General features: G+C 47.7%; 6 protein-coding genes across 7 annotated transcripts; 1 reads left to right on the forward strand and 5 right to left on the reverse strand.

Annotated features, from left to right (window-relative positions):
* Positions 1-152: 152 nt before the first annotated feature.
* TERG_03194 (uncharacterized protein) lies at positions 153-13,922 on the reverse strand. The gene is made up of 2 exons (XM_003236097.2): positions 11,381-13,922; positions 153-11,312 (listed from the first exon to the last, which is right to left on the reverse strand). The coding sequence occupies exons 1-2, from the start codon at positions 11,873-11,875 to the stop codon at positions 213-215; spliced, it is 11,595 nt and encodes a 3,864-aa protein (XP_003236145.1). The 5' UTR covers positions 11,876-13,922; the 3' UTR covers positions 153-212.
* Positions 13,923-14,498: 576 nt separating this feature from the next.
* Positions 14,499-16,579, reverse strand: TERG_03196 (uncharacterized protein; the record flags this gene model as incomplete). The annotated part of the gene is made up of 3 exons (XM_003236099.1): positions 14,499-15,416; positions 15,475-15,865; positions 16,320-16,579. The coding sequence occupies 3 exons, from the start codon at positions 16,577-16,579 to the stop codon at positions 14,499-14,501; spliced, it is 1,569 nt and encodes a 522-aa protein (XP_003236147.1).
* Positions 16,580-17,296: 717 nt separating this feature from the next.
* TERG_03197 (uncharacterized protein) lies at positions 17,297-18,483 on the forward strand (the record flags this gene model as incomplete). 2 transcript variants are annotated; one of them, XM_003236100.1, is made up of 3 exons in its annotated part: positions 17,297-17,500; positions 17,604-18,257; positions 18,316-18,483. In XM_003236100.1, 3 exons carry the CDS (start codon positions 17,297-17,299, stop codon positions 18,481-18,483), a joined length of 1,026 nt encoding a protein of 341 aa, XP_003236148.1. The 2 variants fall into 2 exon arrangements, with proteins under 2 accessions (XP_003236148.1, XP_047605874.1); XM_047749535.1 differs by lacking the exon at positions 17,297-17,500 and having other exon boundaries at positions 17,745-18,257.
* A 27-nt stretch (positions 18,484-18,510) lies between these two features.
* Positions 18,511-18,969, reverse strand: TERG_03198 (uncharacterized protein; the record flags this gene model as incomplete). Its single annotated transcript, XM_003236101.1, has 1 exon — positions 18,511-18,969. The coding sequence occupies one exon, from the start codon at positions 18,967-18,969 to the stop codon at positions 18,511-18,513; it is 459 nt and encodes a 152-aa protein (XP_003236149.1).
* Positions 18,970-20,240: 1,271 nt separating this feature from the next.
* On the reverse strand, positions 20,241-21,219 carry TERG_03199 (uncharacterized protein; the record flags this gene model as incomplete). Its single annotated transcript, XM_003236102.1, has 3 exons — positions 20,241-20,368; positions 20,433-21,038; positions 21,105-21,219. 3 exons carry the CDS (start codon positions 21,217-21,219, stop codon positions 20,241-20,243), a joined length of 849 nt encoding a protein of 282 aa, XP_003236150.1.
* A 733-nt stretch (positions 21,220-21,952) lies between these two features.
* TERG_03200 (uncharacterized protein) lies at positions 21,953-25,766 on the reverse strand (the record flags this gene model as incomplete). Its single annotated transcript, XM_003236103.1, has 3 exons — positions 21,953-25,382; positions 25,447-25,520; positions 25,593-25,766. 3 exons carry the CDS (start codon positions 25,764-25,766, stop codon positions 21,953-21,955), a joined length of 3,678 nt encoding a protein of 1,225 aa, XP_003236151.1.
* Positions 25,767-26,636: the final 870 nt, after the last annotated feature.

Below are 26,636 nucleotides of genomic sequence, written 5' to 3' on the forward strand. Positions count from 1 at the left end.
TTATGCGTTATGATATTATTGATATTATGTGATACGATGCCATCTTCTGAAATGTCACTATATAGGCTATGATTAGATCTATAGATGGACAAAATTATACCCTGCTAATTACTATTATGGCATGCTCTGCCCGACTCTCTAGCTGAGTATAGCTGAAGGAAATTTTATAGCAATCTATCTTTTTTTAAAATACATCCATGTTTCCCGCAGAATCAGTGAACTCCGTTTACTCCATTTGTTCCATTTGTACCATTTGTGTAAGTGCCGTTGGTGCCGTTGACTCCCACGTCCATGTTCAACTTGGCCAACGCCTCCATCGTGCGATTACATTTGGCCAGTGGAAGAGATACTTCAATCTCCTGGTCTCGCAGGTCCTTTAGATACTCGCTCACCAACGGGTTTATTCCGCTCTCATTCGCCCTCGCAACCCATTCATCCAAGGTTACAGTCTCAAATGTAGCGCCACCAGCTTCCCTGCCCAAATACTCCCCCAGCTGCTGTATAGGCACAACAATCTCACCTCCCTCATGGATGAATTCCAGCTTGTATCTACCTGTACAAGAAGGTGACGAAGCAGGTCCCAATTTCAGCACACTTTCAATGATATCCGAGGCAACGTATTTGACATTGATCAGATCCAGATATCCCGTCCAGTTTATGAAGTGAGGCACAATCTTCATCTTGCGGGAATATGTCAACAGGTTGTTAACTACGTCTATCTGAGACGTAGCAGTGCCGAGAATGTTAGTGGGCCGGTGAATGTAAATTGGTAGACCAAACTTCTCGTTCACATTTTCCAGGTATACCTCGCTCGCCCATTTCGATGCAGTGTATCCGTCCGATCCGTCAGTGGGCGGTGGGTATGCAGAGACAGAGACCTGGTCGAAGAAGTCGGCGCCACTGAGATGGCCTACTCCCGCAGTCGAAACGAAGTGATAGGGGATGAATCTCTTCATGGCCCACCTAGCGAGCTCCTTGGTAGACGCTACATTGGGGCCGTAGAGTGTTTGATACCCCTGAACGAAGGACACCAGGGCGCCACAGTGAATAATTGCTCCACAGCGGGCAAGGATCATTTCTTCGTCTTCTTTTGATAGACCAAGTCGAGGCAGGGAGAGATCGCCTGTGTATGTCACAACCTTCTCGGAGTTGAGGTTACCTTTTCTTGCGACTCCTGTTCCCTTTGCTCGGATGGCTACACAGTGAATCTTCGAGATCTCAGCACTTGCCTCGAGCTGTCTGAGGATTTCATTGCCTAAAAGGCCGGTACAGCCGGTGAGAACAACTTCGATCCTGTCGCTGCTGGATTGACGAGGCGGGAATTTGCTCAGGGGCATCTTAAGCTCTGGGTAGACAGCAACCTCTTTCTTCCAATCAATCGGCTCATCTGAAATGTCTATTTTGACCTCTCCGGCTTTGGCGAGCTTCTCCAGAGAGGCGTTTTGGAAGAGATCTTGAAGTGAGATAAAAACACCTTCTGTCCTGGCGGCTGCGGCAACTTTCATCGCAGTAATTGAATCGCCTCCAAGCTGGAAGAAGCTATCTCCACCACTTATATCGGCAGGGCTCATTTTTAGTGCTTTGGCCCAGATTGCTTGAATTTTCCGTTCCATGTCTGTTGACACTGGCCGTCTCTCTCTGAGTGGGGAATATGCTTGAAAATCATCTCGTGAAAACGCCTGTATCGCCGTCAGTAGACCTTTTCTGTCCGTCTTTCCAGATGCGGCAATGGGAAGCCTGGACAGTGGTATAAATGTAGTTGGCACCATGAAATTTGGAACAGACTGTCTGAGCTTCTCTTCTGCCAATTTTACATCAGCACGGAATTGATCACTAGGACTCTCAAACAATGAGGATTCCTCGCCCTTCACGATGCCATTTTGTTCATGCTCTTGCCAGACAAATGCAACAAGGCGTGGTTTATAACCGAGTTGACTGTGAGTTACCACTTGGGCAACTACATCTCGGCTGGCAAGGAAACACCGCCGAACATGAGACTCAACCTCGCCCAGTTCAATTCTCTGTCCATTAAGTTTGACCTGCAGGTCCTTTCTTCCAATATAGGTAAGGGTCCCGTCAAAGTTGTATTGGACAAGATCTCCAGTCTTATACATTCGATAACATTCACCCTCCCGAATAGTTGAGAGCCACTCCGGGGCTTCGATGAATGCTTCAGAGGCTGCAGCATTATTCAAATAACCACGACCAACAATTGGACCCTCGATGATCAACTCACCAATGGCCCCGATTGGAAGTAGCCTTGATTGGTCATGTCTATCCACGACCCAACATCTGGCTGCACATGGGCGTCCGATATTCGCTGGGCTCGCCTGGTGTTCAGCATCTGGCTGAATGGTAGAAGTGACTGAACACTCAGCTGGACCGTAAGCATTGACTAAACGGACTTTCTTTGACCAACGAGCAATATCTTCGGATGCCATAGCCTCTCCACCAAGGATAACAATTTCAACTGTGGGCATATCCTCAGGATCAAGGATTCGGGCAACCGAGGGTGTCAAATCTGCGTAGGTTACCTTGAACTCTCGGGCAGATTTTGCCAGGTCTCCTTTACAATCTGCTTCCGAAGGCACGCATATGCAGCCACCAGCCACCAGAGTAGTCAAGTTATTCTCAATACAGACATCAAAAGAGTATGAGGAAAATTGCAGGACACGCGTCTTGCTTCCTAGGCCCAGTATCTCCCGGTTTGCATCTGCGCTGCTGGAAAATCCAAGATGTTCGATAGTGATGCACTTGGGCGTTCCGGTAGAGCCGGAAGTGAATACGGAGTAAATCGCATTGCTGGGACTGATGGATGGGGGCTGCCAGGTGTTGATATCTGTAGTCCAGATAGGTTCTGCGTCTGCAATGGTAACAATTTGGTAGCTAAGCGGCTGGAGGCAAGGGGCGTATTTTGCAGATGAAAGAATCAGGCTAGCGCTGACTTGTCGACACATTTCTGACATTCGTTGAACGGGCTGCGCAGAAGGGTCGAGGAGAACAAATGCAGCACCGACCCGTATCACTCCAAGCATGGCAACTGTTGTCCATTTTGATTTTTCAAAACAGAGTGGTATGATCATTTCCGTGCCCACTCCAAGTCCGTTTAGGTACGCCGCCAGCCGTCCACTAAGGTCGTTCAGTTGGCCATATGTGAGGTCACCATCCCAGGCACAAACTGCGTGGGCATCAGGCTGCTGTTCACATTGACACTGGATAAGCTCATGTGTAAGTAAATCCTGTTTCTGTGGTGGCTTGCCATTCCATTCTTTCAGCATTCTCATATCCTCTGGGCCGACTAAACCGATTGTACCCATGGGCTTGTCTATGCTCTTTGATATTTCTTCGAAAAGGTGAGCAAACTGATTGAGGATTCTCTCCATCATTTCGTGAGGCAGTACGTTGGCATCGAATATTGCCTGAATGCCAATGATATCCTTTCCCAATGTACACTGGAGAGTCAAGGGGTAGGTGTCAAAGGTTGAATGATCAGGTACAGCAACAGAATGGTTGAATATATCCAGCTTGCAATTTCCCGCAGACGGTTGAACCAGAAGCAGGCTGTTAAACCGGCATGCCGCAGCAGCATCCTCACCTAGAGCACTAATATTCTGCAACCCAAACTGCTCATATGGTATGGACTGTGCAAATTGATCTTGTATCTGCTGTAGGTTACCTCTGACATTAACACTTGACTGCAGCCGTACTCTGAGAGGAACAGTCGCAAGAGCAGGACCAGTCATCATTTCAATTCCCGGCACTTGTGCATCTCGTCCAGTAACGGTTACGCCGAACACAACATCCTCACATGCTGTATACTGAGAGATGACCGTGGCCCATGCTAGCCGTAGCTGAGAATTAAGAGTGAAACCGTTCCGATGGATGGATCCTAGACGAACTGACCGTTGAATGAAAGAGCTGGGGATAGAAGAGTAGTTCTCTGATGGCAGCGAAGGGAAGGCAACTGATTCAATATTAGAGAATTGAGTCCGCCAGAAGTTGCCAGCAGCTTCATGACCATTAGAAATATGTTTGATGAGCGGTGAAAACGGTGTTAGTTTCAATTCTTCGCCGCGGTATGCTGCTTCAACAGCTTCCAGGAGCAAGGACTCCGACCACCCATCGTATAGAGCATGGTGTAGCGTTACTGCCATGTATTGAACAGGGCTATCAGCCTGTTCTTCGATCAAGGCGAGCCGAATCAAAGGCTCCATGAGCCTCATTGGCCGCTTTCGATCCTGATCAAGATAGTAATTCAAATTGCTTGATTGTTGCCAACAGAACCTTTCACGAACAACCACTTGCTGGGCCTTTCCAGAATCACCTTGATAAATGCGTGTTCGGAGGATAGGGTGGGCGTCAATGGTTTTATCCCATGCTTCTTGAAGTTTCTTTGTATCAACTGACTCTGGCAGCTGGAAAACATGCTGCATGGTATAAGCTCCAGGGATTTTAATACTGAGGGCCATCATACCCTCCTGTAGCGGAGTGCAGGGGTAAATATCTTCAACCTCCTCCGTTTTAATAGAACCCGTGTTGGTGACCTGCCGTATAACAGATTCGCGGGCCTCGCCACTTCCCAATAGCGAGAACGGCTCAATCAATCCAGTCTTAGTATTCGAATGATGCTGTAAAACAGACGCCAAATCTTCAAGTCGAGGGTTCTTGAAGATGTCGGCAACGGTGACTCTGAGTTTCTCAGCCCTGGCAGCACCAACTAGCTTCATAGCGCTGATAGAGTCTCCTCCGAGATGGAAGAAGCTATCATCCATCCCTACACCATCTTCTGGTTGGTTGAGCACCTGGCATACAAGGCTCTGGAGCTTCCATTGGATGGCATTCGATGGCCTGCGTTTTGATGAGGCTTCATTACCGAGCATGAGGAGAGACTCGGCGGACATTGCCTCGACCTCTCTTAGCAGTAATTTTCTATCACATTTGCCATTTTTGGTCAGGGGGATGCTTGCCAGCGGGAGGATCATCTCCGGGATCATGTAACCCGGCAGCTCCTTTTGCAAGATCTTCTTTGCATCTTGCACAAGGAGGCTAAATTCCTCTGAGGGATTGTCCCATAATTTGTCCGGTGATGATGTCTCTGCATTTCCGCAGTACACGAAGCCGATTAAAACCCGATTTTTCTTGACACTAGAGATAACAACATCGACAATAACATCTTTAGCGCCTCGGAAAGCCCTGCTCAGGCGATGTTCAATTTCCCCAAGTTCAAGTCGCTGTCCTCGAAGCTTTACTTGCGTATCCTTTCGCCCTATGTATCTAATTGTGCCATCGATAGCATACTGGACCAGATCGCCTGTTTTGTAAAACCGCGACCCTTGTCCCCATCGGAAATTGTACAACCAAGAAGGATCCTTTATGAATGCCTCCGCGTTCTTTTCTGGGCGACTGATATATTCACGGGCAATAAGCGGTCCCTCAATAATCAGTTCACCAACAGCACCTATGGGAAGTAATTTATTATGGTCATTTTGATCCACTATCCAAGAAGAGCCAGAGAAGATACGCCCAAGATTTCGAGGGTCTGTGGTTGTTGATACAGGATCTGTAATGGAACACATCACCGAGCACTCCGAGGGGCCATAGGCAAGCAGCAGTTTCAGTTTATCACACCAAAGATGCGTCTCGGCAGGGGTGATGGCTTCGCCTCCAACCACCATGGTCTTCAGGGAGGGGAAACGAGAAGGATCTAGAGACCTAGCTAGTGCAGGCGTCATAAAAATCCAATTGGCACCTAGCCGTGCTACGGCTCCGGTTATATCATTCCAACGGTCCTGCTCTGATGGTATACAAATACAGCCGCCAACAAGAAGGACAGAGAGTATCTCGCACACTGAGGCATCGAAGGTATACGAAGCAAATTGAAGCACTCTGCTTCTAGAGTCTAAATGAAGTGCAGCGGTATGCCCACGAGCACTGGTTAGAAACGCCGAATGCTCGATGATAACACCTTTCGGTTCTCCTGTAGAACCTGAGGTAAATATTGCGTACATAGCATTTTTGGGAGTCACGGGTGTCATCTTCAAAGAGGCTTCATCGATATCCCAGGCTGCTATATCTTCATGGGCAATAATAACCTTGTCAGTTAGCTGTTCGGCACCCGTGGCAAGGTGCGGAGATGTAACAACTAAGTTGGCATTGGTATCATGGTATATTTTTTGAAGGCGTTGCTTCGGGTATGACGGATCAAGAAGAACAAAAGCTCCTCCAGCTTTTAAAACTGCTAGAATTGCTACAGGGGCCCATTTACACTTCTCAAAGTATAACGGTACGATAGCGTCAGGCTTCACGCCGGCACCAATTAGTATAGTAGCTAGCTTAGAGGATAGCTCGTCAAGCTCCCGGTATGTCAAGTTTCCATCCCATGAACAAATGGCTTGGGCCTCAGGCTGGCGGTTAGAACGTGTCTGTATGAGCTCATGTGTGCAACAATTCACCGTGGCCACTTCATCGATGTTCCATTTAGCAACCCGCCATTTATGTTCTGTAGCAAAATAATCGAGTTGGCCCACAGTGGGTAGGGTTGAAGCGGTCATTATCTCAGAGACGAGATGGCTTAAGGTTGTGGAAACGTTGTTTGCTTGCCATTGAGAAAGCCGTGATGTCCAGTATCCGAGGTATGCATCGATATTCTTGCCGGCGCCGGAAATCTCGATATTGACACTGATGTCATATTCGGTTGGATCGACTTCATACAATTCATCCACCATGAAATCACTCTTTTCATCCCCTGCAGCTGATTTGTTTTGTATTGTTAGAACAGTATTAAAAAGTGTCTGGTTCGTCATATTTATTTCGTGCATGATATCCGCCAGCGAGGCATTCTGATGTGACAAGGAATCGAGGAAATCCACTTTATCAGACTGAATAATATCCGCAATTCTCCTTGCGTTCGACACGTCAAATCGGCAGGTGATAACGTTTGCACAAAGTCCAACAATACCCTCAATACCATCGACCAGGGCCTCTCGCCCGGAGTTCACGTACCCGAAACAGACATCATCCATATGGGTAAAGCAACGTAAAACAAGAGCCCAGGATACTCTGAGCAACGTTGATAAAGTGATTTCTTGTGCCCTGCACCAGTCTTGCAGTTTCGACAGGTCACCAAAGCTGATTTTAACCCTCTCTAGATTGTTCGGCTCCTTTTCCGAGGCCAAGGAGATTCCATCAGTAATAACGGGGAATAGGCAGGGCTCAGAGGTCTTTAAATAATTCATCCAATAGTTGCGAGTGTCTTGCTGTGACATGCTCCGAATATAGGTGACAAACTCACTATAACGGGGGCCTTGGGATGATGGAAGTTTTCCGAGATATGCAAGCTTAAAATCTTCAAGCAAGGTCAAAATGGACATACCATCAATGATAGCATGGTTAAACCCAAGATCAGCCAACACTCGGCCGCTCGAGTTCGTACATACTGTGAGAAGATGCAAAGGTTTTCCGAGTTCGCTGAAAGTTCTCCGCTCTCTGTGGAGTATCTCAACTGCATCATTATCAACGGCACATGGCAGTATATTAACCTGGGCTGGCATAGATTTTAATACCACTTGGTCATACATAGCGGTGGAAAGGCTGCTTTTGACGAAGACTGTCCTGAGAGAAGAATGTCGGTCAGTAACTTGTTGCCATGCGTCCCGAACTCTATCCATATTTATTGACCCATTGGTCGAGATCAGTTCGATCATAGTTCGGGTCTGATAATGCGAGTTGTTTCGAAGTTGGCTAAGCAGTATACCCTCTTGCACGGGAAGGCAAGGGTATATTTCGTCTATGTCGGCTAATGATAACCCTGATTGAGGAAGGACTTCCATAGTCAACTGTGTTAAACCTTGATAAGTTAGGGGTAAGAGTGGAAAGTCGCTCAATGTTGGAGATTCCTCGTGTGCTATCAAGCCCTCTACCGCCTCACGAAGGGAGCTAGCACAATTTCGGATCCATTGTCCAATGGCATCTTGATGCTTCATTTCTCGGCTATACATAAACTCGAACTGGAGACTTCCATGAATAATAACAGCCGTAATTTCGAATAGTCCAGGAAGTACAACGTTTGGTCCGTTATCACACGATGCCTCATACTTCCAGGGAACTTGCTGGAGAAGACCATCCTTGCGTTCAAATTGTTGGTAAAGCCCGTGGAAATTAAAAACAACTTCAAAGGGTGTGTATCCATTGAAAGCTTCTCTTCCCTTGTCATTTAGATATCTGGAAGCAAAATATGGCCAACCTCTACCTGGAACCTTTCGTCTCCCATCTTTGACACGACGAACTAAGTCAACAACATCATTTCTATCATCCACTAAGACTTCAGTAGGCCAGATTGTTGTAAACCAGCCTACGGTTCTGGAGATATCAATTGAGCTATCCCATGGTTCTCGCCCATGCCCTTCATTAAAAATTAGAGGAGGTTCTCTGTCAGGAAAACATTTCATAAATGAATGCAAGAGAGAAGCATGCAGAATCTCTACCGGCTGGGTATCAAATGCTAGATTAGCATCCTTTAGCAATCTAGACGTCAAGCCTTCATCGACTTTCAGATGTGCGTGAATCACATTGCCGTAAATATTTTTTCGGCCTTTCATGCCCCAGTAATCCGTTTCAATAGGTTTTGGCCCGAAATGGAGGGCCTTTTGCGGCGGCAAATATTTCTGAGCATACTCAGATTGCAACCGGTACCAGGCTTGAAAAGGTATGGGGACGTCTTGTGAAATGGTCCCAGTTTCCAGGACCTCTTCCAGCTCAGCAAGGAGAATTCTCCAAGACACTAGGTCGATGACCAAATGGTGGGCCACGAGAAATACGTATTGGGTCTTGTCGTTTGCGATTTCAATGAAGTCCACTGAGAAAAGGGGGCCGGTTTGAGGATTTAATCTCATTTGACTCTTGACCATGATAGCTGTTACTTCCTCCCTACGTGACAATTGATGACTCCTTAAACGGTATGAGCCTAGTACATCCCGGGAAATGCTCTGCGTCCATTTGCCTTCCGGAGACCGATGGAAACGGGCCCGAAGCATTGAATGTCGGGTGATGATAAGTTCTAAGGCATTCGTCAATTCAACCTCTCCAACAGGGCGGGCAAATGCAAGGAAAAAACTTTGGTTGAAGTCGTTGTGTCCTTCAGGGCAGTCTTCGAAATACATTTGTTGGATTGGAGATAAACCAAATGGAACTCCAATATGGTCCTCTTGTTGCTGGCGCGAGAGGGTGGTGGTCGCTCCAAAAGTAGCACCTTTTGCAATCTTCATTATTGTCTTTAAACGGAAGATTTCACTGAGGGCAAGGACAAACCCTTGTTTACGGCACTGAGTGATGATCTGCATAGCGGTAATGGAGTCCCCACCACTACGGAAAAAGTCATCATCAATGCCCAGCATCCCTGGAGCCAGGTTGAGGACTTCCGCAAAAACCGAATGAAGACATTTTTCCATATCAGTTGACGGTAGGACTCGTGACTTGTTGATATTTATAGAGTAAGAGTCCAGGTTAACGCGAGGTAGAGCAGCAGCTAAAGATCGTAGGAGCTTCCTATGCGTTTTCCCAGTAGCTGAAAGGGGGACACGAGCTAGTGGGATGAAGATAGTTGGAATCATATAGTTAGGGAGGCTATTAGCCATCTTTTCCCTAGTATTAGCACTGCGGTCACGGAAACAATCGTCCGGTTTGGCAAATATGGCCTCCTCTCTGGGTTCACTGGCATTCCGCCCAATATGATCTCCTGGGCAATAAACGAATGCAATGAGCATCGAGGTTCCACCTTCGTATTGAGGCTTAACCATTTCTGTCACGACGTCCCTTGCTCCACTAAAGCATTCGCGAGCATAATGCTCAACTTCAGCTAACTCAATACGCTGCCCACGTAACTTCACCTGGGTATCTTTTCGACCTAGATACCGCATTGAGCCGTCTGACTGGTATTGTACTAGATCACCGGTCTTATAAAGCGCCTGATGATTTTTTCGGAACTCTGGTAACCAATCTGTGCTTTTGATAAAGACCTTTTGGGTATTTTCTGGGTTGCCTATGTAACCTCGCCCAACGTGGGACCCTTCGATCAAAAGCTCTCCAATGGCGCCTATCGGCATCAGACGGTTATGGTCTGATGGACTAACTACCCAGGAGGCTCCGGTAATAGCATGACCAATGTTCACAGGGTCAGCTGCAACAAGAGTCTGGACAGTAGACTGAATTGAACATTCAGCCGGTCCATACACATTAAGTAGGCGTACTTCGCTATCCCATTTAGCAATGACATCTTGAGTCATAGCCTCACCGCTTAGAACAATGGTCCTAACTGTATAAAGGTCCACGGGTGAGAGAGATCTCAAGAAAGACGGGGTGAGGTCCATCCAATTCGGCTTCAAACGGTCAATCATCTCCACCAGACTATTGTTACGCTCGGCGTTAGAAGGGATACAAAGCGTAGCACCAGATAGTAAACTGTACAAGATGTCAGAAACGCTAACATCGAATGCATAAGATGCAAATTGCAAGACTCTGGATTTTCGGTTTAAGTCCACAGTCTTAATATATGCAAGGGCACTAGAAAGGAAAGAACCGTGTTCAATGATGATTCCTTTTGGATTTCCAGTGGAACCGGAAGTAAATATCGCATAAAGGGGATTTGAAGGCTGAACCGAAGTTCGGTGGTAATTCGACGGGTTATATGTTCCAATTGTTTTTTCGCTGGCAATAAACATTGGGGTTTCCAAAGTGCTGGCAAGAACAGAATGCTGAGGGGAAGTAATGACCAAGGTTGCTTTGACTTGACGGCAGATATCCTCGAGACGCTTAAGTGGTAGAGAGGGATCTAGCAGTACAAATCCGGCACCAGCTTTGATCACCGCGAGTAGAGATACCACAGTCCATTTAGATTTTTCAAATAGCAACGGGATGAATTTCTCCGGTCCAACGCTTGGATGTGAAGCCATCAGTCGTACTGCTAAAGCAGACGAAAGTTCATCAAGCTCTCCGTATGACATGTTTCCATCCCAGGATTGAACGGCGGTATAATTCGGGTCTTCAGCGCAACGCAGGCTAATCATATCATGTACGCATTTGTCAGAGCCTTCCGTTGATATTTCGCCATTCCAGGTGGCCAGCGTCCTAATATCCCAGGCACTGCATAAGTCTAAATCTCCCAACTTTCCGGTAGGTTTGCGAAGCATCTCAGCTACAACCTGCTCAAAAGTCCTCGACATATTGGCTATGTGGTTCCTCCATGATTCATTGAGGTATATGTCTAATTCCACTTGCTCCCTGAGTCCATGGTTGACTATGTCAACGATGATGGTATGCTGTCAATTTAAATATGTTAGAAATCCCCGTTATCATTTGTACATTCTGTACAGTGTGATACACTTACAGAGGTGGGAATTTTACATCCTCTTATATTAAAGACAGGGCTGCGATCAAATGGAAGCTCTGAGGTTGAAAGAGTTTGTATCACAAAAGTATCAACCATTGATGTGTCGGGCGAGGTGCTATTGCTATCACCAGAATCACAGTCTGGCCGGTGTTTAAACTGTTTAACAGCTCGAAGTAGAGGTGTGTCATCATCCAACCCCACCTCATATTTTCCCTTACAACATGACCCGTCGCAATGCCATATTATATTCCCAACTGTCACAGATTCCGAAGCGGTATAGTAATGAAGAGTAATCGCCCACGCTGCAAGGAGGATTTGCAGGGAGGTAATTCCGGATTTCGCACAGAAGTCCTCTAGATCCGAGGACAGCTCAAGGCAAAATTGTGCAAGCTCTTCTTTAACTTGAACAATTGGGGCTTTAGAGCTCGGATTGTTTTCGAATTGATCGACAGGTAGGGGGAAACCCGCTTGTGTTGAGAGATAGGGAGGCATACTGTCTCCGCGAGTCGAGCTAAGATGATTGTCCTGTTCAAAACCAACGAACGTTTGTCGCTTAAGAGTGTTCGGCCGTTGGTAGTCAAAAGATTCAGACAAACATCAGCATTGCCATGCCTAAAACGGAGGGGTGAGGCCGGGAACCCATTCATTTTGTAATCCGCAAAACTTCGAGATAGAAAAGCCCAAAATTTGAATCTCAGCTGGAAGCTCCAGAACTTAGTTGGAGGGAGCAGTACTTTGTGGGTCAATTGCAAGAAAGTTCCTAACATTGGGTGCATGGAGGAGCCGTATTCCAGTAATACCCTTGGGATGCATAAGTTACCACAATGCGCCACACTCAAGACTTGGACATGTAAGACGCACTGCAAGTAAAACAACGCTTCAGTACAAACAACGAACGCTGGACAGGCAAGGACACACAAGATCGTAATAATAACAAGCCACTGGCTTTAATCCATCATTCCCGTGTCCGAGAGATCGGCCCGTTTGGTGAACCTCTGCTTTGAACTGGATTGAAATGAGTGTTGATTGGTTCTTCGCTGAGCAAGCTTCAGCTAGTCAACTCGATATTCGAGTTCACACCGCGGGCCGGGAGGGAACCTTTGAATATTATTCATATGGCCGTATCCGATAGGCTGGAAAGGAGTAGGATGGAAGCAAAAAGTTAGTTAAAGAGGAAAATAAAATAAACGAAAATACTGAAAAATCAACAAGACCCTGAAAACAAGAAACAATAAGCATTGCTCGATTGAGGAGTCCAGCTTGATTATTCCTAGCCTAGTACTCCGTATAAAGCCAGGATTCCATATTAGGCCAATTAGTTAACTAGTCCGAAAGCTAACCAGTCGATTCCTTTGTTCACTCCAGTGACTTGATTCGAGGACACAAGTAGATGGTACCTCGAAATTATCCGAACATCGACGAGACTTGAGTTGCAGGGACTCCAAAGAAACATACATCCGAGACTGCATCAACCTTCTCACCTTCTCCACAGCATAAGTACTTATGCATTGGGGTTGACAGCTGTGGCACGGATATACGGTCTTCGATGCATGACGGAGACACGTCTCATTGTTATGTAGATGCTCCATGCGAATCACTTCCACTGGGAGCAATTGACCCAGGTAAAGGACCCATGTCAGTTCCAGCATGTACCCCCTCCTCAACTGACTTGTTCCACACAGTATTATTGACCTACTTCCGCAGATGTGTCCCGCCTGATCCGATGGATAAGTCAATGCGTCTTCCTTGGCCCGGCACCATGACGGCCCATGCAGGCTTCTCGAGCGGGTGGCTTGAGGATGACCTTTGATGGTACCAATCATCTGGCCTGTGAGATGTCGAGAGCCCTCAAGCAAGGTTTTGCTTCTGGGTTAATCATGCAGCCTGGGCCTGTCATTGTTCGCTAGACCGGCCTCAATATCCCTCTCTGAACTTGACTTGAAAAAGAAACGAACCTTCGAGCTTTGAAAGATCTTCCAAAACGAATAATCCTCCGTCGAGGGACTGAGTGGACGAAGGTTGAAAACGTGAGGTCAAAATTAGCTAGTTAGGGAGGATCTAATGGTTATCCGCCCTTCACGTGATGGGACCAACCACATCCTTGCTTTTCTCGCATGTTCGGACCCCTGAAGGAGATAAGCAGACGAAATTTTGAGGAGTCAGGGGGAGTAAAGGAGGAGGAAGTGGATAAGGCGCATTTTTTTAGTACTAATAAACTCCAGTCGGTGTGAGGGCTGAGGAGTAACACGAATGCCGATAGCCAGCATCATCCTCCCCCGTCTCGTCTCTCTTCCTTCCAACAAGCCAACCAGAAGAGTCCGCAGCAACAGCCGCCAGATGCTTGAGATCCAGTATATGCGCCAATGTGGGCTCGGGAAACAACTTTGAAATAGTTCAGCCATGTTATGCAGAGTAGGCGAGACCGGGATAAGCCTTTCGAGGATGTGTTCATGGCCTGAAGGTTTGTGACAGGGTGAATGCATATAAGAAACCAGTGGAATTTCTTTTTGTCTTGAGAAAACAAAACGTAAGACAAAAAAAAAAAAAAAAAAAAAAAAGGAGCGTCCATATTGAGAACGATATGAGGCGAGGGAAAGCCCGTCGCGCCCGGCTGGGGATGTAGATGAGAATCAGATATACGAAATTTACCTCGTGGATTACGGAGTTACAAAGCTTTGGTGGAATGGAAAGGCGTAAATTTCCTACAGAAAATTCAAAGAGAGAAGAAACAAAAGAAACAAAAGGAAAATGAAAAAGAAAAGCGAAGCAACCCAGCCTGGATATCCGGCATCAATTCCCGGCCATCTTAACGCCAAAATTGCAGTTGCATTACGTGGAAGAGAACAAAACCAGAGGGCGTGGAGCGTCGAGCTGAGGCGTTAGCATCTGATTATGCTAACAGAAAGAAAGGGAAAACCTTGACTTGAGGGGAGAAGGGGCATTTGGATCGTGTGTCCAACTAGAGGGTGAAGCCAGCACAGTATGTAATATCGAAGTGATGGTCGGGTAGTAGGGTGTAGGGCCAGCAATGAATCGGGGTGACATTTCGAAAATAACCAATCCAGGAAGGGATTTGTGGCGAGGGCTATATAGCATTGAGACCAGATCGAAATTACTATGTTGCCCCTGGTGCCGAAGATTTATCAACTGGTTGTCCAGCAAGGTCAGGGACATGAGCTATGGTAGGATCCTCAGTGGAGTTAGCATTTGCAGCATCATAATTAGGCAGCTCGATGTTACTACCATCGTCCTGGGTCTCACCCATACTGCCATTGCTACTGCTCGCAGGATCCTTGTTTTCCATGTTTGTTGGTGAATCACCACACTGAGATGCGGACGTCTCCTGCGCTGAATCACCCTTGGAGGCTGTATCTGCAATCGAGGTTGCAGAAGTCAACCGAGAACTTGTATCTGTGTAGGTAATATCACCTTCACCTCCATCGTTATCATCATCTTCGTCTTCAACGTCCTCTTCATCTTCATTAGCGCTCACATTAGGGCTCTCCAGGACAGGACAAGAAGGGCTTTTTAAAGGTGATTCAACTTCTGTGACAGTTGAATTTCTCCTGGTTCCGGCCACATTATTATTGTCGTCATCATCGTCGTCATTACCGGCATCACCAGAGGAGTCCTTTGACATAGAAAACTGGGGATCATGGCCATTCTCCTCGGTGTCTCCATTGGTGGAGGAAGCTACGATGGTGTTGGCTACCGTTGAAGGCTCGCCTGTCTCTTCGTCTTCACCAGGAAGTTTGGAAGTGCTGCTGTTCCCACTGGGTGAACTATCAATGCCCAAACCCCCTCGAGACTCACTCATCTTCAAAAATTGACTATAACTCTTTCTGGCGGGGTCGGCAGCCAAACGTTTTTGTTTCTTCTTTTCCCGCTTACTCGATGGTCTCACAACTATGACGGGAATAGGCGATTGTTGCAAACAATATTTCGATACAGAGCCAGGAAGTAGACCCTGCATCCCCTTGAGGCTACGGCCTCGGGTGCCCACTATAAGTACTGCAGGCTCGTATATTTGAATCTAATCGATAGGGTTAGTTATTAAAGGCATTTTCTGGTATAGATAGCCACCAACATACCATCCGCTGAATGATCTCCTGAACTTTACCAACCGCAAGTTCCATAACCAAACTTATGGCCTTTTCATCGTGTTTATTCTTTGCAATCACTTGCGAAAGTAGCTTCTCTGCCTCCTGTCTATATCTGCCTTCTTCAACGCCGGAATCACTCGCAATCTTGGAGTCTTTGTCCACAACCCGTAAACAAACAACCTCATCTCCGTCGTCTACCAGTTCGTCGATAAGCCATTCCAAAGCAAAGTCCGAATAATCGTTTTGGTCAGTGCCGCAAAGGAAGGTCCGACTGCGGCGCGTATTCCTGTAATCTTTATGTTTGTAGTTCAACGTTAACGAGAATTCGGTGGCATCTCGGTTGTCGAAGGTATCAAAGGAGACTCCACGGTTATAGGCGCTGAGAATAAGGTTGATCATTAGTACAGGTAATGGTCAGGCGATTCATCGGCCAGAGAAACGCATTCAAAATGCAAGATTCGCCAAAGGAAAATATAATGAAGGTATATGTAGAAAAAAAATATATCTCAATCGGGTACGGTACTGGTTGACAAGGGTCGTCGACCTTTGTCGGTAGCAGGCCGGGGCACCCATATCTCAAACTCTGGAATATAGGAGCGTTATGCAAACAAACCAACACAAACAGGCAGCATGTATATCGCTAGCAATCTATAGAGAAGCTGCAAGCTAAAACACTCAAGCGGATGCCTGGAAACCAGGAGCCATGTCGCATTTCATTCCACTTGCCTAGAGCGTCCAAGAAGCTCCGACGGGCATGGGGTAAATAAAATAGAAGGCAGAAACACAGACAAAAAGCGAAAAGCCATCCTCAGCCCAGGAAAAGACTCACGTACCTTGGAGGTGGTGGAGATGGTAGTCTCCTCAAGCTGCTCTTCCTTGAGCTGGCTGTTGACCGTTCCCGCAGCGCTGCATCTGTCCTCGAGGTGTTGAACTGGATGGATCGTGAACGCAGGCGGTTCTCCAGCGTTGAATAGCAAGGTCCATCCGTCTGGTGGTTTCCTAAACCGTCATGGTGTATTCCAGAGGCAGCATCTGAGGCCAAAGCAGATGTACTGGTTGCCGGCGAGGACTGCAAAGACTGCGATGACAGCATCACAGCCCAGCCACAACTTGGAGTAAACCCCGTTCCCAAAGATACCAAGGCGCTCTAAGGTGGAAACTTCGCACCGCACAAACAGCGAACAGCGTCTTTAGTCTCGTCCTCGTCTTTGTCCGTCTTCTTCAGGCAGTGGAATGTTCTGAGTCGGATGCAGTTTGTCATGAGATAGCGTGCCACCGATAAGAGATCGCAAGCTGCCAAGTTTATGATATCAGTCAGCGGGCAAATCCGTGGGTCCTTAAGGTGGCTTCCACTCACCTCTTTGCAGCACAGCCGCCAACAACTCCTGTCTTGTCACTGAGCGGGGGGAAATATAGCCCAAAGTACAGGTCGTCTCCCAGAAAAGTTGACCGCCATTAACAGAGATAACTAACCGCGAGTCTCGCTCGACTAGTTTCGCTAACTAGTTAGTTCGCCAGCGATCAGGAATAGTCGGAAGTTCGCAAGGAAAGGCCGTGGTGGGTCTTACTTAGGTAAGCACTTTAATTCACGTGATATCTATTTTTTGACCTCCTCGATTCGTTTTGGAGCAACACATGTAGAGGAAAAAAGGACGGCAATAACCAAGCAGCAGAGGAACACGACAGGGCGGATGAGCGGAGAAGCCCTGGCTAGGTCCTTTTTTGCTTTTTGAATATTTCCTTATATCCGATTATCCAGTGATACCCGTGATTAAACAGCGCGAGAGGGTCGACTGCGAGGCGCTGGCAGATGGATCCCCAGACAGCTAGCAATAACACAACTGCCAGTCTAGCGAATGCACCGCCTCCTTCGACTATGGCGGCCGACGGCAGTGTAGTCAAGTCGGAACCGGCAGAGGACTTACAGTTGGCAGACTCCAAGGACCCGGGAAGCTGGGATGATGAACGGCGGCTCCTGACTGCTCTCTGTACCCTCCAGCAGATGCACGGTAGAGTAAGTGGGCAAACAGTGCTGCTCCGCCCCTAAAGGCTTTAACATTTCCGAGGTTCATAAGCGTGTTTGCCTTTACGCATGTATCTATACTGATCAAGCACAGATTAACCAACTGCGAGACCTTCTTCCCGGGCGTCTACTAGGCCCTCTGAAACCTATTATCAACCAACCTCCAGGGTGTGACAAGTATCAAAAGTCTCCCCAAGAACTATGTCAGGAACTTTCCCAATCAGTTCCCAGCTGCATGGCCGAGATTGGGAACTTGAAGTCTTCTTGGAATTCACCTGAGATGACTACTATCCTGGATCGGGTGGATGCGAGGCTTAAGGACCGGAATGGTGAGTACCCCTACATGAACAACATGTGGGAATGCGATTACGAGGAAGTCCTTGCATCCCTTGACCAGGAAGAAAAAAAGATGGAAGAAATAAAGTCTATACAGCAAGACGCACTTGAGAAACTGAAGTTAGAATCTACAGTCGGGGCTTGGAAAGATATTGTCGAATCGTTCAAGAGCAAAAATATACCGGGTATCAGTATGCAGATTATACCCTCTAATGAAACCAAGAAGTTTTGCATGGACATACAGAGCGTATCGACTACTTTCCACGTTCAAATGTCCAGTGGTATTGCTGGAGACAATTCAGAAATGTGGCATGTCAGCACTGGTCGCCAGCAGAACCAGTCGAAGTTAGCTACTGACATCTTGGGCTGCATTCAGTCACGGCAGCGGCAGTGGGACCTTCAATATCTCCTGGTGCGTTCATTAATACATATTAGCTCTCGCGTACAGCTCACTTAACATATTGCAATAGGATATGCTTGCTTCGTACGCGGACATAAAGAGATCCCCATGCGTCTCATGCAAGAAAATGATTAACTCCAACGCCCAGCTTCCTACCGTCAGAAAACCAAAGGCAGTAACTACATCCAACGGCGACTCCAAGACGGCCTGGGAACCGTTCCATCCGCAATGCATCTGATCTCTCACTTAGCAGAGCATCAAACCTCTAGTGTGCATTTCGAAACCCCTCTCCATAATGAAGCTTCCAATGGGGGTATGCATATCTGATCCCATTCACATCCCAGACGGTAACTGGTGTATTCACACTGTTTGTTTCACCAGGATCTGGATATTCCACGAAGCTCCAAGCCTTCTCATCCACACTACGATATTTTCTCGTTCGAAAGTCATATCTCTGCAGCTTTCGGTCAGAAAATGGCAGGATGGGTGGTAACATGTTCTTGTCACCATCGCCTGGGTAGCTGTATATATCGTGCCATCTCGACCATCGGGGTGTATGCGGGGTCGGGCTTGCTCTATCGATACGTCCGATAAACATATCCGGGCCTTTGTTGGTCAAGACGTCCTTCAACCTTCTTCCCATCGGCCATTTAAGAGGGTTTCCCGGTTGAGGGTCCTTGGGCCATATCCAGCCAATCTGGTGGCGTGGACGATAGAACAACATATTTTTTATGATTTCTTGTGATGATCCTACTCGGCTATCGATAGATATCGGGTCAGACAGAGAAGAATCTTCAGGCCAGCTGGTCTTTCGCTATATTTGAACAAATTTGACTTGTTTCCCTCCCACCTCCATTTACTGCATTCTACATCAGGGCTTATATAGCAAGCGAGAGGCCCAGGCAAACTAATCTTTCATCCTGGGATAACAACGCACATACATACCTGCATCTCCCCGCTCACCATTTAAACAAAGGACCGCAATTTGTTTAGCATATGACTATTCAGTACTACCCCTTCATACTCCGTACCTAAATGTCCATTTATCTACCTGATCACGTATATCTAAATCAATGTTTTTAGTGAGGTAAAAAGCAAACATCCAAATATACTGATGTAGTCAGTTATCACGCTGTTTTTACTTTTGACTTTGAAACTGGATCGATTATTTGGTCATGGGGAAGTCGTTTGATGATTATTCAACCTCGTATAGTTTGGAATCAACCTTGATTGTATCCGCAAAACAAACATCGATTGATGGATACCAGTCTCCCCTTCAAGTTGGCAGCATGACAGCAGGAAGCTAGCAGGCCTAGCCAGGCAAAATACAAATGTCATTACCAACAGGATGCATCCATTGATCTCCACAGCTTTTGATCGTCAAACTTGCCCCCTCTGCCACGCATGGTAAATGCGGTTTGTTTGTCATGCAGAGCTTAAAGCTTATGGACTGGGCAAGCAACGATGCAGGTACATAATTTGATAGCCTGCGTAAGAAAAGCCACATGTTTGCCCCCGGAGCCTAATTGCGGTATGGATCTGGCTATCACTGAAAGGGCCGAAATGATTATTAGTATTGTTTTGAAAAGACGTTCCTTCTTTTCTGCGTGAAAAACGTCCTTATTTCAATCAAAACCCGAAGCACAAACAACTCCACACCAAAGATACAGACGGACAGATGATTATATACAGCCTCGACCAGCCCAGCCCAGCCTTATCAAGTGAACTATTATTGAAGGGGAGAAGGAGAAGAGAAAAAAAAAGGGGTGGGGGAATTATATCTTAGAAGGCGTTGTTAGATCCGTAGTTGAAACAAGCATCAAGAATTGGTGAAAAAAAAGAGGGAAGTGGAAGAAAACGTCGCTCGCAATATCAGTCTCAATCAAACAGATGGGCATCAATAGATAATAGCTCAAAGGGTAGTTAAAATGTTGTAAATATTTTTATTTCGGAACAAAGGTCGTGTCAACAGATGAGGGCTGAAATCATGGCTCTTTAGGCAAATAAGCCTAGTCCGCTGGCAAACCAGGTGAATGACGCAATGGTGATTCCAACCATTCCCATCATGAACCAGACAGCTTGGCGATCGGTGGTCGAGATAGCAGCACTGCCCATAGTCCGTTCTATAAGGAGAATAAGGGTGTTAGTATAGGTAGAAAGGTTGGGGTTAACAAGAGCCAAGCATACTCTTGAGGTTAGGATTGTCATGTGGTTCGTAAACTCCAAAGATGAAAGGCCTGGAGACACCCAGTTCACCAGCCGGGGCAGCATCAGTGGGGCCGCGCTTAGAATCGTGTACAATCAGAGTATAATGTTCGACTAAGAGGCGCACAGAGGCAGTTTTGTAGGGGTTGGTATCCCAAACGGCGCTTCCGGTTTCCTGAACCGACTGGTTGGAAGCAATGGTGTAATAATGGTCGTTCTTCGAGCAGTATGCAACAACGTCAACGGCACTTGGTTTAATTTCGAGAGAGGTGTAATTCCACGCAAATGTAGCATTTGCTCCGATTTTAACGTAGGTCGATGAGTCAAAAGGACCAGGAGTTACCATCACAATGCCACCTGGTGGGAGACGGGGGTCAACCGTAGTCTTGGGCTTTTTGGTCGTCTTTGTTCCCTTGTCACTCGTCTTGGAGCTTCCATTCTTATCGGTTGGGGTGGGTTTATCTTTGTTGCTGCTGTTTTCGTCACTGCTGCTCTGGCTGTTGCTCTGGCTGTCTGACCCCGTGGCCTCACTGTTATTCTCGCCTGTCTGGCTCGGCTTATCTGTCTGGCTCGAGTCACCTGAGGAGGCTGTTTAGGGTCAAAAGTTAGCCCCTTGGACTCTTGAAATAGTTGTAGATGTTGTTGTAAACTCACAGGCTGGATCTGCTCTTATGGCAATCCCGGTGTTCCGCGCAGGTGCGTATGCTGAAACGAGTGATACTAGTATTACCAACAAAAGGAAAACGAAGGTGAATTTGAACGACCTCATTCTGACGTTCTATCGTCTACCAGAAGGACTCTTGGTCGACGGAGTGGACTCTGGTGAAGCTGCCGGCTGCCTTGGGTTTGGCAGCCTTTATCGACCTCGTTAAAAGGCTGTTCGATGAGGAGGCACTTCGAAAACGACCGAAGAATATCTCGACTATCCGTCTCCTGTATCCGCAAGGCTGATCTAGTAATATGAGCCTTTGAATCGTGCTGAATCGGCCCTTGGTGACGAAGGAGGCTCCGTGAAGGGCGAACGGCAAAAGGTGGTGATTATTATTAGTACCCTGTAGTTATGGGTAACGAACGCTCGAACACACAGCAACAGCGGAGCGGGCAACAGGAACGAGCGGGACAAAAAGAATGTGAAGAGCTGAGAAGAAAGGAAACAAGCAGCCCTGCCAAAAGATGCAGCGAAGCGAGAGTCGAAGATATTATTATTGTTTTCTGTCTGTTGCAGGAAGAAAAAGAAGAAAAGAAAGTGAGACAGAGTCTTGAAGTAAAAAAAGCTTTTGGATCGTAGATCGTGACAGTACGATACGCGGCTGGGACAATCAACACTCTGCTGAAAGCAGCAAACGTGGTGTGTGTCACGTGAAAAGTTACAATACGGTTACCCCTGATACGCAGGGTTTCATATGCAACACTCGCTTTATATAGAAAACATGGAGAGAGAGATGAGGAGGACGATGGATGATGATCAAGGGTTTTATTTGGCTGCTGGCTACAAGATGAAGTCACTTCTTAGCATACTCAGGCTTCAGGACCCATTTACCTCGCGCCCGCGTCCCTGTCCCTGACTTGTCCAGCACGGCTATCGTGCGGAGGATCTCCTTGAACTCGGCCGTGGCTCGGGGAGAGTCACAGAATCGGTTGAAATGGTCGATCAGCATTTGCGTGTACACTGCTCCTCCATGCGTAATGATGTAGTCACGTATCATCACCAGAAAGTCTCTCCCCGTCGGTGTGCTTGTTCGCGGTGTGCCTGTTCTCGATGCGGAGGCCGAAGCAGAGGCGGAGGCAGAAGGCGATCCAGAGCGGGATGCAGTGCCTGCTCTACCGCCTGCTGCAGAACTTCGACTGGCGAGATTAGCGAGTAGGCTGGCAGATGATGGTCCGCCCATGGCTCGACGGACAGTGCTTCCGCCGCCAGAATAGATAGACGAGGTACCGGCCGGCGCGACGTCGAGACCGGGACGGCCTGCAGTGCCAAACTGGCCAGTCCAGGTAGGTGTACCAGCTGGTACGGCGCGAGCAACCTCTTTTGCCTTGAGAAGTTCCCTAGCTGCCTCTGCTGCGACACGCTTGGCTTCAGTCTCGATTATTTTCGGGTCTGCTTTGACTGCTCGCTTTCCGTGTATTATCTGGTCGTGTTCAACGGCTGAGAGGACCCCAGAACGAGAGAAGATATTTTCCATCAGACGGGCATCTGTCTTGCTCTTGGACTCTCCTTCTGCCTCCTTTTCCTGCTGAGGGGTACCGGGGCCACTGGTTTCGTCATGATATTCTTCCATCCCAGCAACACCAGTCACTCGGCTGATTTTCTGGTCCTCTTCCTTTACTGGTTTATTTTCGGGTTGCCGGCGTCGTTGCTGGCGACCAGAAAATCCGGTATTTTTACCCTTTGCTGCGTTGTCTTCAAACACAATGTCTGCATCCTTGAACATCTGGCTGGTCTCCGTGGGCCCATCGTTACCCAGTGTGAATAGATCCTGTATGTCACTCATCTGGAAAGTTTGGCGCTGCTTTGGATCCCGCAGAATTTTGTTCGTTAGGAACTGTTTAAATATTTGCCTATGGTATATTTTCTCCTCGATGGTGCCGGCGGTCATGAGCCGGTAGATGGTAACTTCACGTTTCTGGCCGAGCCTCCATGCTCTCTCACGAGCCTGCACATCTGTAGAAGGGTTCCAGTCTGGATCGTAGATGATCACTCTATCCGCACCTGTCAAATTTACCCCCAGACCGCCTACTTTCGTAGTGAGGAGGAACACATGCAGGTCTGGATCGTTGTTAAACTCATCCACCATGCTTTGACGGACTTTGATAGGTGTATTACCGTCCATACGCCTATAATTAAACCCGTTAAACCCTCCAATAAAACGTTCTAGTATATCAAGCATGATTCGATGCTGAGCAAATAGAAGCGTTTTATGACCTGTGTCCTTCCACAGCTCTAGGAGGGATTTGACAACTTGCATCTTTCCCGATTTCGCGCCGCTGCCATAGTTGTAATCTGTCTTTGTGGACAGGATCTTATGCTGCGTTAGGTCCGGATGGTTGCATATCTTCCTCAGCATATCGATGCCATAAAGTGCTTCTCGCCGTCCACGCAAGATGGATGACATCTCACCCGATGCTAAAAAGGCTTCATACGCTGCTCTCTGCACCTTGGTTAGCTTGCAGAAGAGAACCTGCTCACTTTTCTTGGGCAAGTCTGCAGCGACGTCGATCTTGAATCGTTGTAGTAAGTATGGACTTATGGCATCCCTGAGTGTTTCAGCGCACTTTGCGGCTGTCTGAACCTGCAAGTTGGAGGCATTTGCATACCCTCCTGTTCGAATGGGGAACTCGAACTGATTTCGGAAATTGACCAGGGTGCCTAGACGCATTGGGAAGACGAAGTCGAATAACGACCATAGCTCGGTAAGATTGTTCTGCATGGGTGTACCAGAAAGGATCAAGCGGTGAGACGTTCGTAATTCCTTGCAATGAATGGTAATTGACGTGTCTGGGTTACGTATCTTGTGGCCTTCGTCTAGCACAGCGATGCCCCAGTCTACGGGTATAAGAAGCGAGGAGTAGGTCTGCAACCCGGCGTAGGTGGTGACCAATACATGGCCGTCTTCCAGGACTCTCTTCAAGATGCGGCGAGCTGCCTTATTTCCTCTTTGCGAAGTGGAATTCCGGTCTCCCCAGACGCCAGAGGTATATCTGTCTTCAGCTTGGCTTTCACTTTTGATATTGACCATCCCGCTTCCAGAGGTGTGTAATATTGAGACACGGAAAGGCGGCCACCAGCGATGAAACTCATTAACCCATTGCTTCATGACAGTAGGTGGGCAGACGACAATAATGGGACCTTTGAGCTTCTTGCTATAATGGATACCAGCCAGGAAAGCAATAACCTGTATTGTCTTACCGAGGCCCATCTCGTCTCCTATGATGCCGCCGACCTGTTGCTGGTACAGCTCCCATAGCCATTTGACGCCTGTCTTTTGGTAATCGAAAAGGTACGGGTATATGTCTCCTGGAAGTTGGTAGCCACCATCCAGCACCGTATCGGGAGTAGTTGGATGCGGCAAATGCCATTCTTCTTCTAAATGTTGATCTGACGTCTGTTCGTCTTCTGGCTTGTCGTTGTCCTCTCCTGAAAGGCGAAGCGCCTTTAATTTTGCGCGATCACGGGCTTCAGACCGTCTGTGAACCCAATCCCGTAGTCGTGACTGGTACACTCGCTCGTCTCCATCATCCACCCCCTTGAAGTCTTCAATGGTACCAGCAGCCTTTGACTTCCCTTTGCTTTTGCCTTTCTTCCTCCGAGCTCGCTCTACTACTACATCTGAATCCAGCTCTTCCTCATCTACGGACTCCTCTTCATCCTCAGGTTCTTCAGCATCAGCATCGAGGTACTCATCGTCTGAAACGATAGGCGAGCTAGCTACCACGCCAGAGCCACCAGCTACCTTGCGCCTCTTTGTCGGGCGGACAGCTTCGTCAAACTGGCTATCATCAAACCCAGGTTTCATCAAGTGCCGATGTGAAGCGACGGGCTGTTCACCAGCAGCTTCAAGCGCAAGTTCTTCATCTCGCTCATCCTCCGCCTCGAACAAAGCGCTCTGCAACGTGGTACCTGCATCATCTCCAGCACCCCCACCCATGCGCGAAAAGGGAGTAATCTTGCCTGTGCGTATGAGATAGTCCCTCCGTGACTCGTTGGGCAGTCTCCCAGCCGCCGACCCTTCCTCACGTCCAGCACTGATACCGGCAGCATCCTCTTCTCCGCCGCGCTCTTCGATACGTTGTTGTATCTCTTTTAGATCCGTCTCAAGTTGCGTCAAGCGACTTTCCGCATTCTTGATATCGGCCTCGTACTTTACTCGGGCAGAAGTACCGATGGGCTCAGATAGTCGCTGATGAAGTCTAAGAACCTGAGATTCGATCTTTCTGCACCATATATATTTGTCAACATGTACAGCTGAGTTGAATCGGGAGTCGGGCAAGACTGTACAATTTCTCGTTTCTGGTACGCTCAAGGCGCCGTATATCTCGCTCATTAGCCTGCTCCCTTAATATTTTGTCGGCCTATATTGAGCAGGGTTAGTTAAGGTCTGCCCAGGGGTCAGGAGGGTGAAACATGTCCAACGGCCAACACACCTGGCGTGTGATATCTCTCTCGAGATCGTCCTGATCTCTGATGTCGGCATCAAGAGCTCGCAGGCGGCTCGACTCGTCAGTCCCTTGAACATCCTGCTGTGAGGATTCAGCTGGCGCATCAGTGGCGGTCTCTGACGAGCCGTCCTGGAGTTTATCCTGGTCTAGCTCTGCCATCGTCGAGCGGAGCTGGCAATATATGGATGTATTATCGGGTTTATGTAGATAGTTGCCTAGCTTCCTGTGAGAGGCGAGCCGTTACGCTTGATATATCGCCTCGACGACCAGCCAGAGCTTTTTACCCGGAGTTAGTCCTCAGTAAAGACCAGCCATGCCATCAGTGACCTTAGTTTTCCTTCTTTTGCTTCCACTTTCCTTCTTCTTTATCTCTTCTCTCATATCTCTCACTTCTCAGCTATCATTTTATCACTTCGAAGCTCTCCAGGCTGCAGCTTGCTAAATATGCGAGATTAGTCAGCCCGAGCCATGGTTTCGTACTTGTTCTCTCTTGCAACCAGAGCCTTGGAGGTCTTGAAGGTCTAAAAAAGCCTGTTAGTGATGCGTTTAATTGTTACTCCGTTGCATGGGGGTTGGTTGTCAAGGACCAGATGGAAGCCGTAGAAATGGGAGTGTTTTATACTCGACGAGGCGAGCAAAGTGACAGACGTCTTTCTCACCACCGAGCCTGCCACCGACGGTCCCCCTGTTGCTCCTCCTCGTTCTTTGTTTTTGCTCAGGCAGCTCAACGTCCTTGGGCTGGAGTTAGGTACATCGACGGCACACCCAAGCTGCGTCTCTCTCCACCGTAGTAGCAAGCCCTGTCAGTCTGTACCCATCGTCACTGCCATCACTACCCCGTAAAACTTACAAAAAAAAGGCCAGTCTATCCAAGTAAACGCAGGAGACGGCGCGGGTGCAAGTGGTAGCCAGGCGTTGATGTTTAATAATGTCGACGTTGACGTCGACGTTGATGTGTGCTGCACGAGGAAAAGTGCCTGTGCTGACTTCGCAACTCCCAGACTTGCAACCTCAAACTTCTCCCTCGCC

This window comes from Trichophyton rubrum (assembly GCF_000151425.1).
Source record: "Trichophyton rubrum CBS 118892 genomic scaffold supercont2.3, whole genome shotgun sequence".
In the NCBI taxonomy this organism is placed as follows: Eukaryota; Fungi; Ascomycota; class Eurotiomycetes; order Onygenales; family Arthrodermataceae; genus Trichophyton; species Trichophyton rubrum.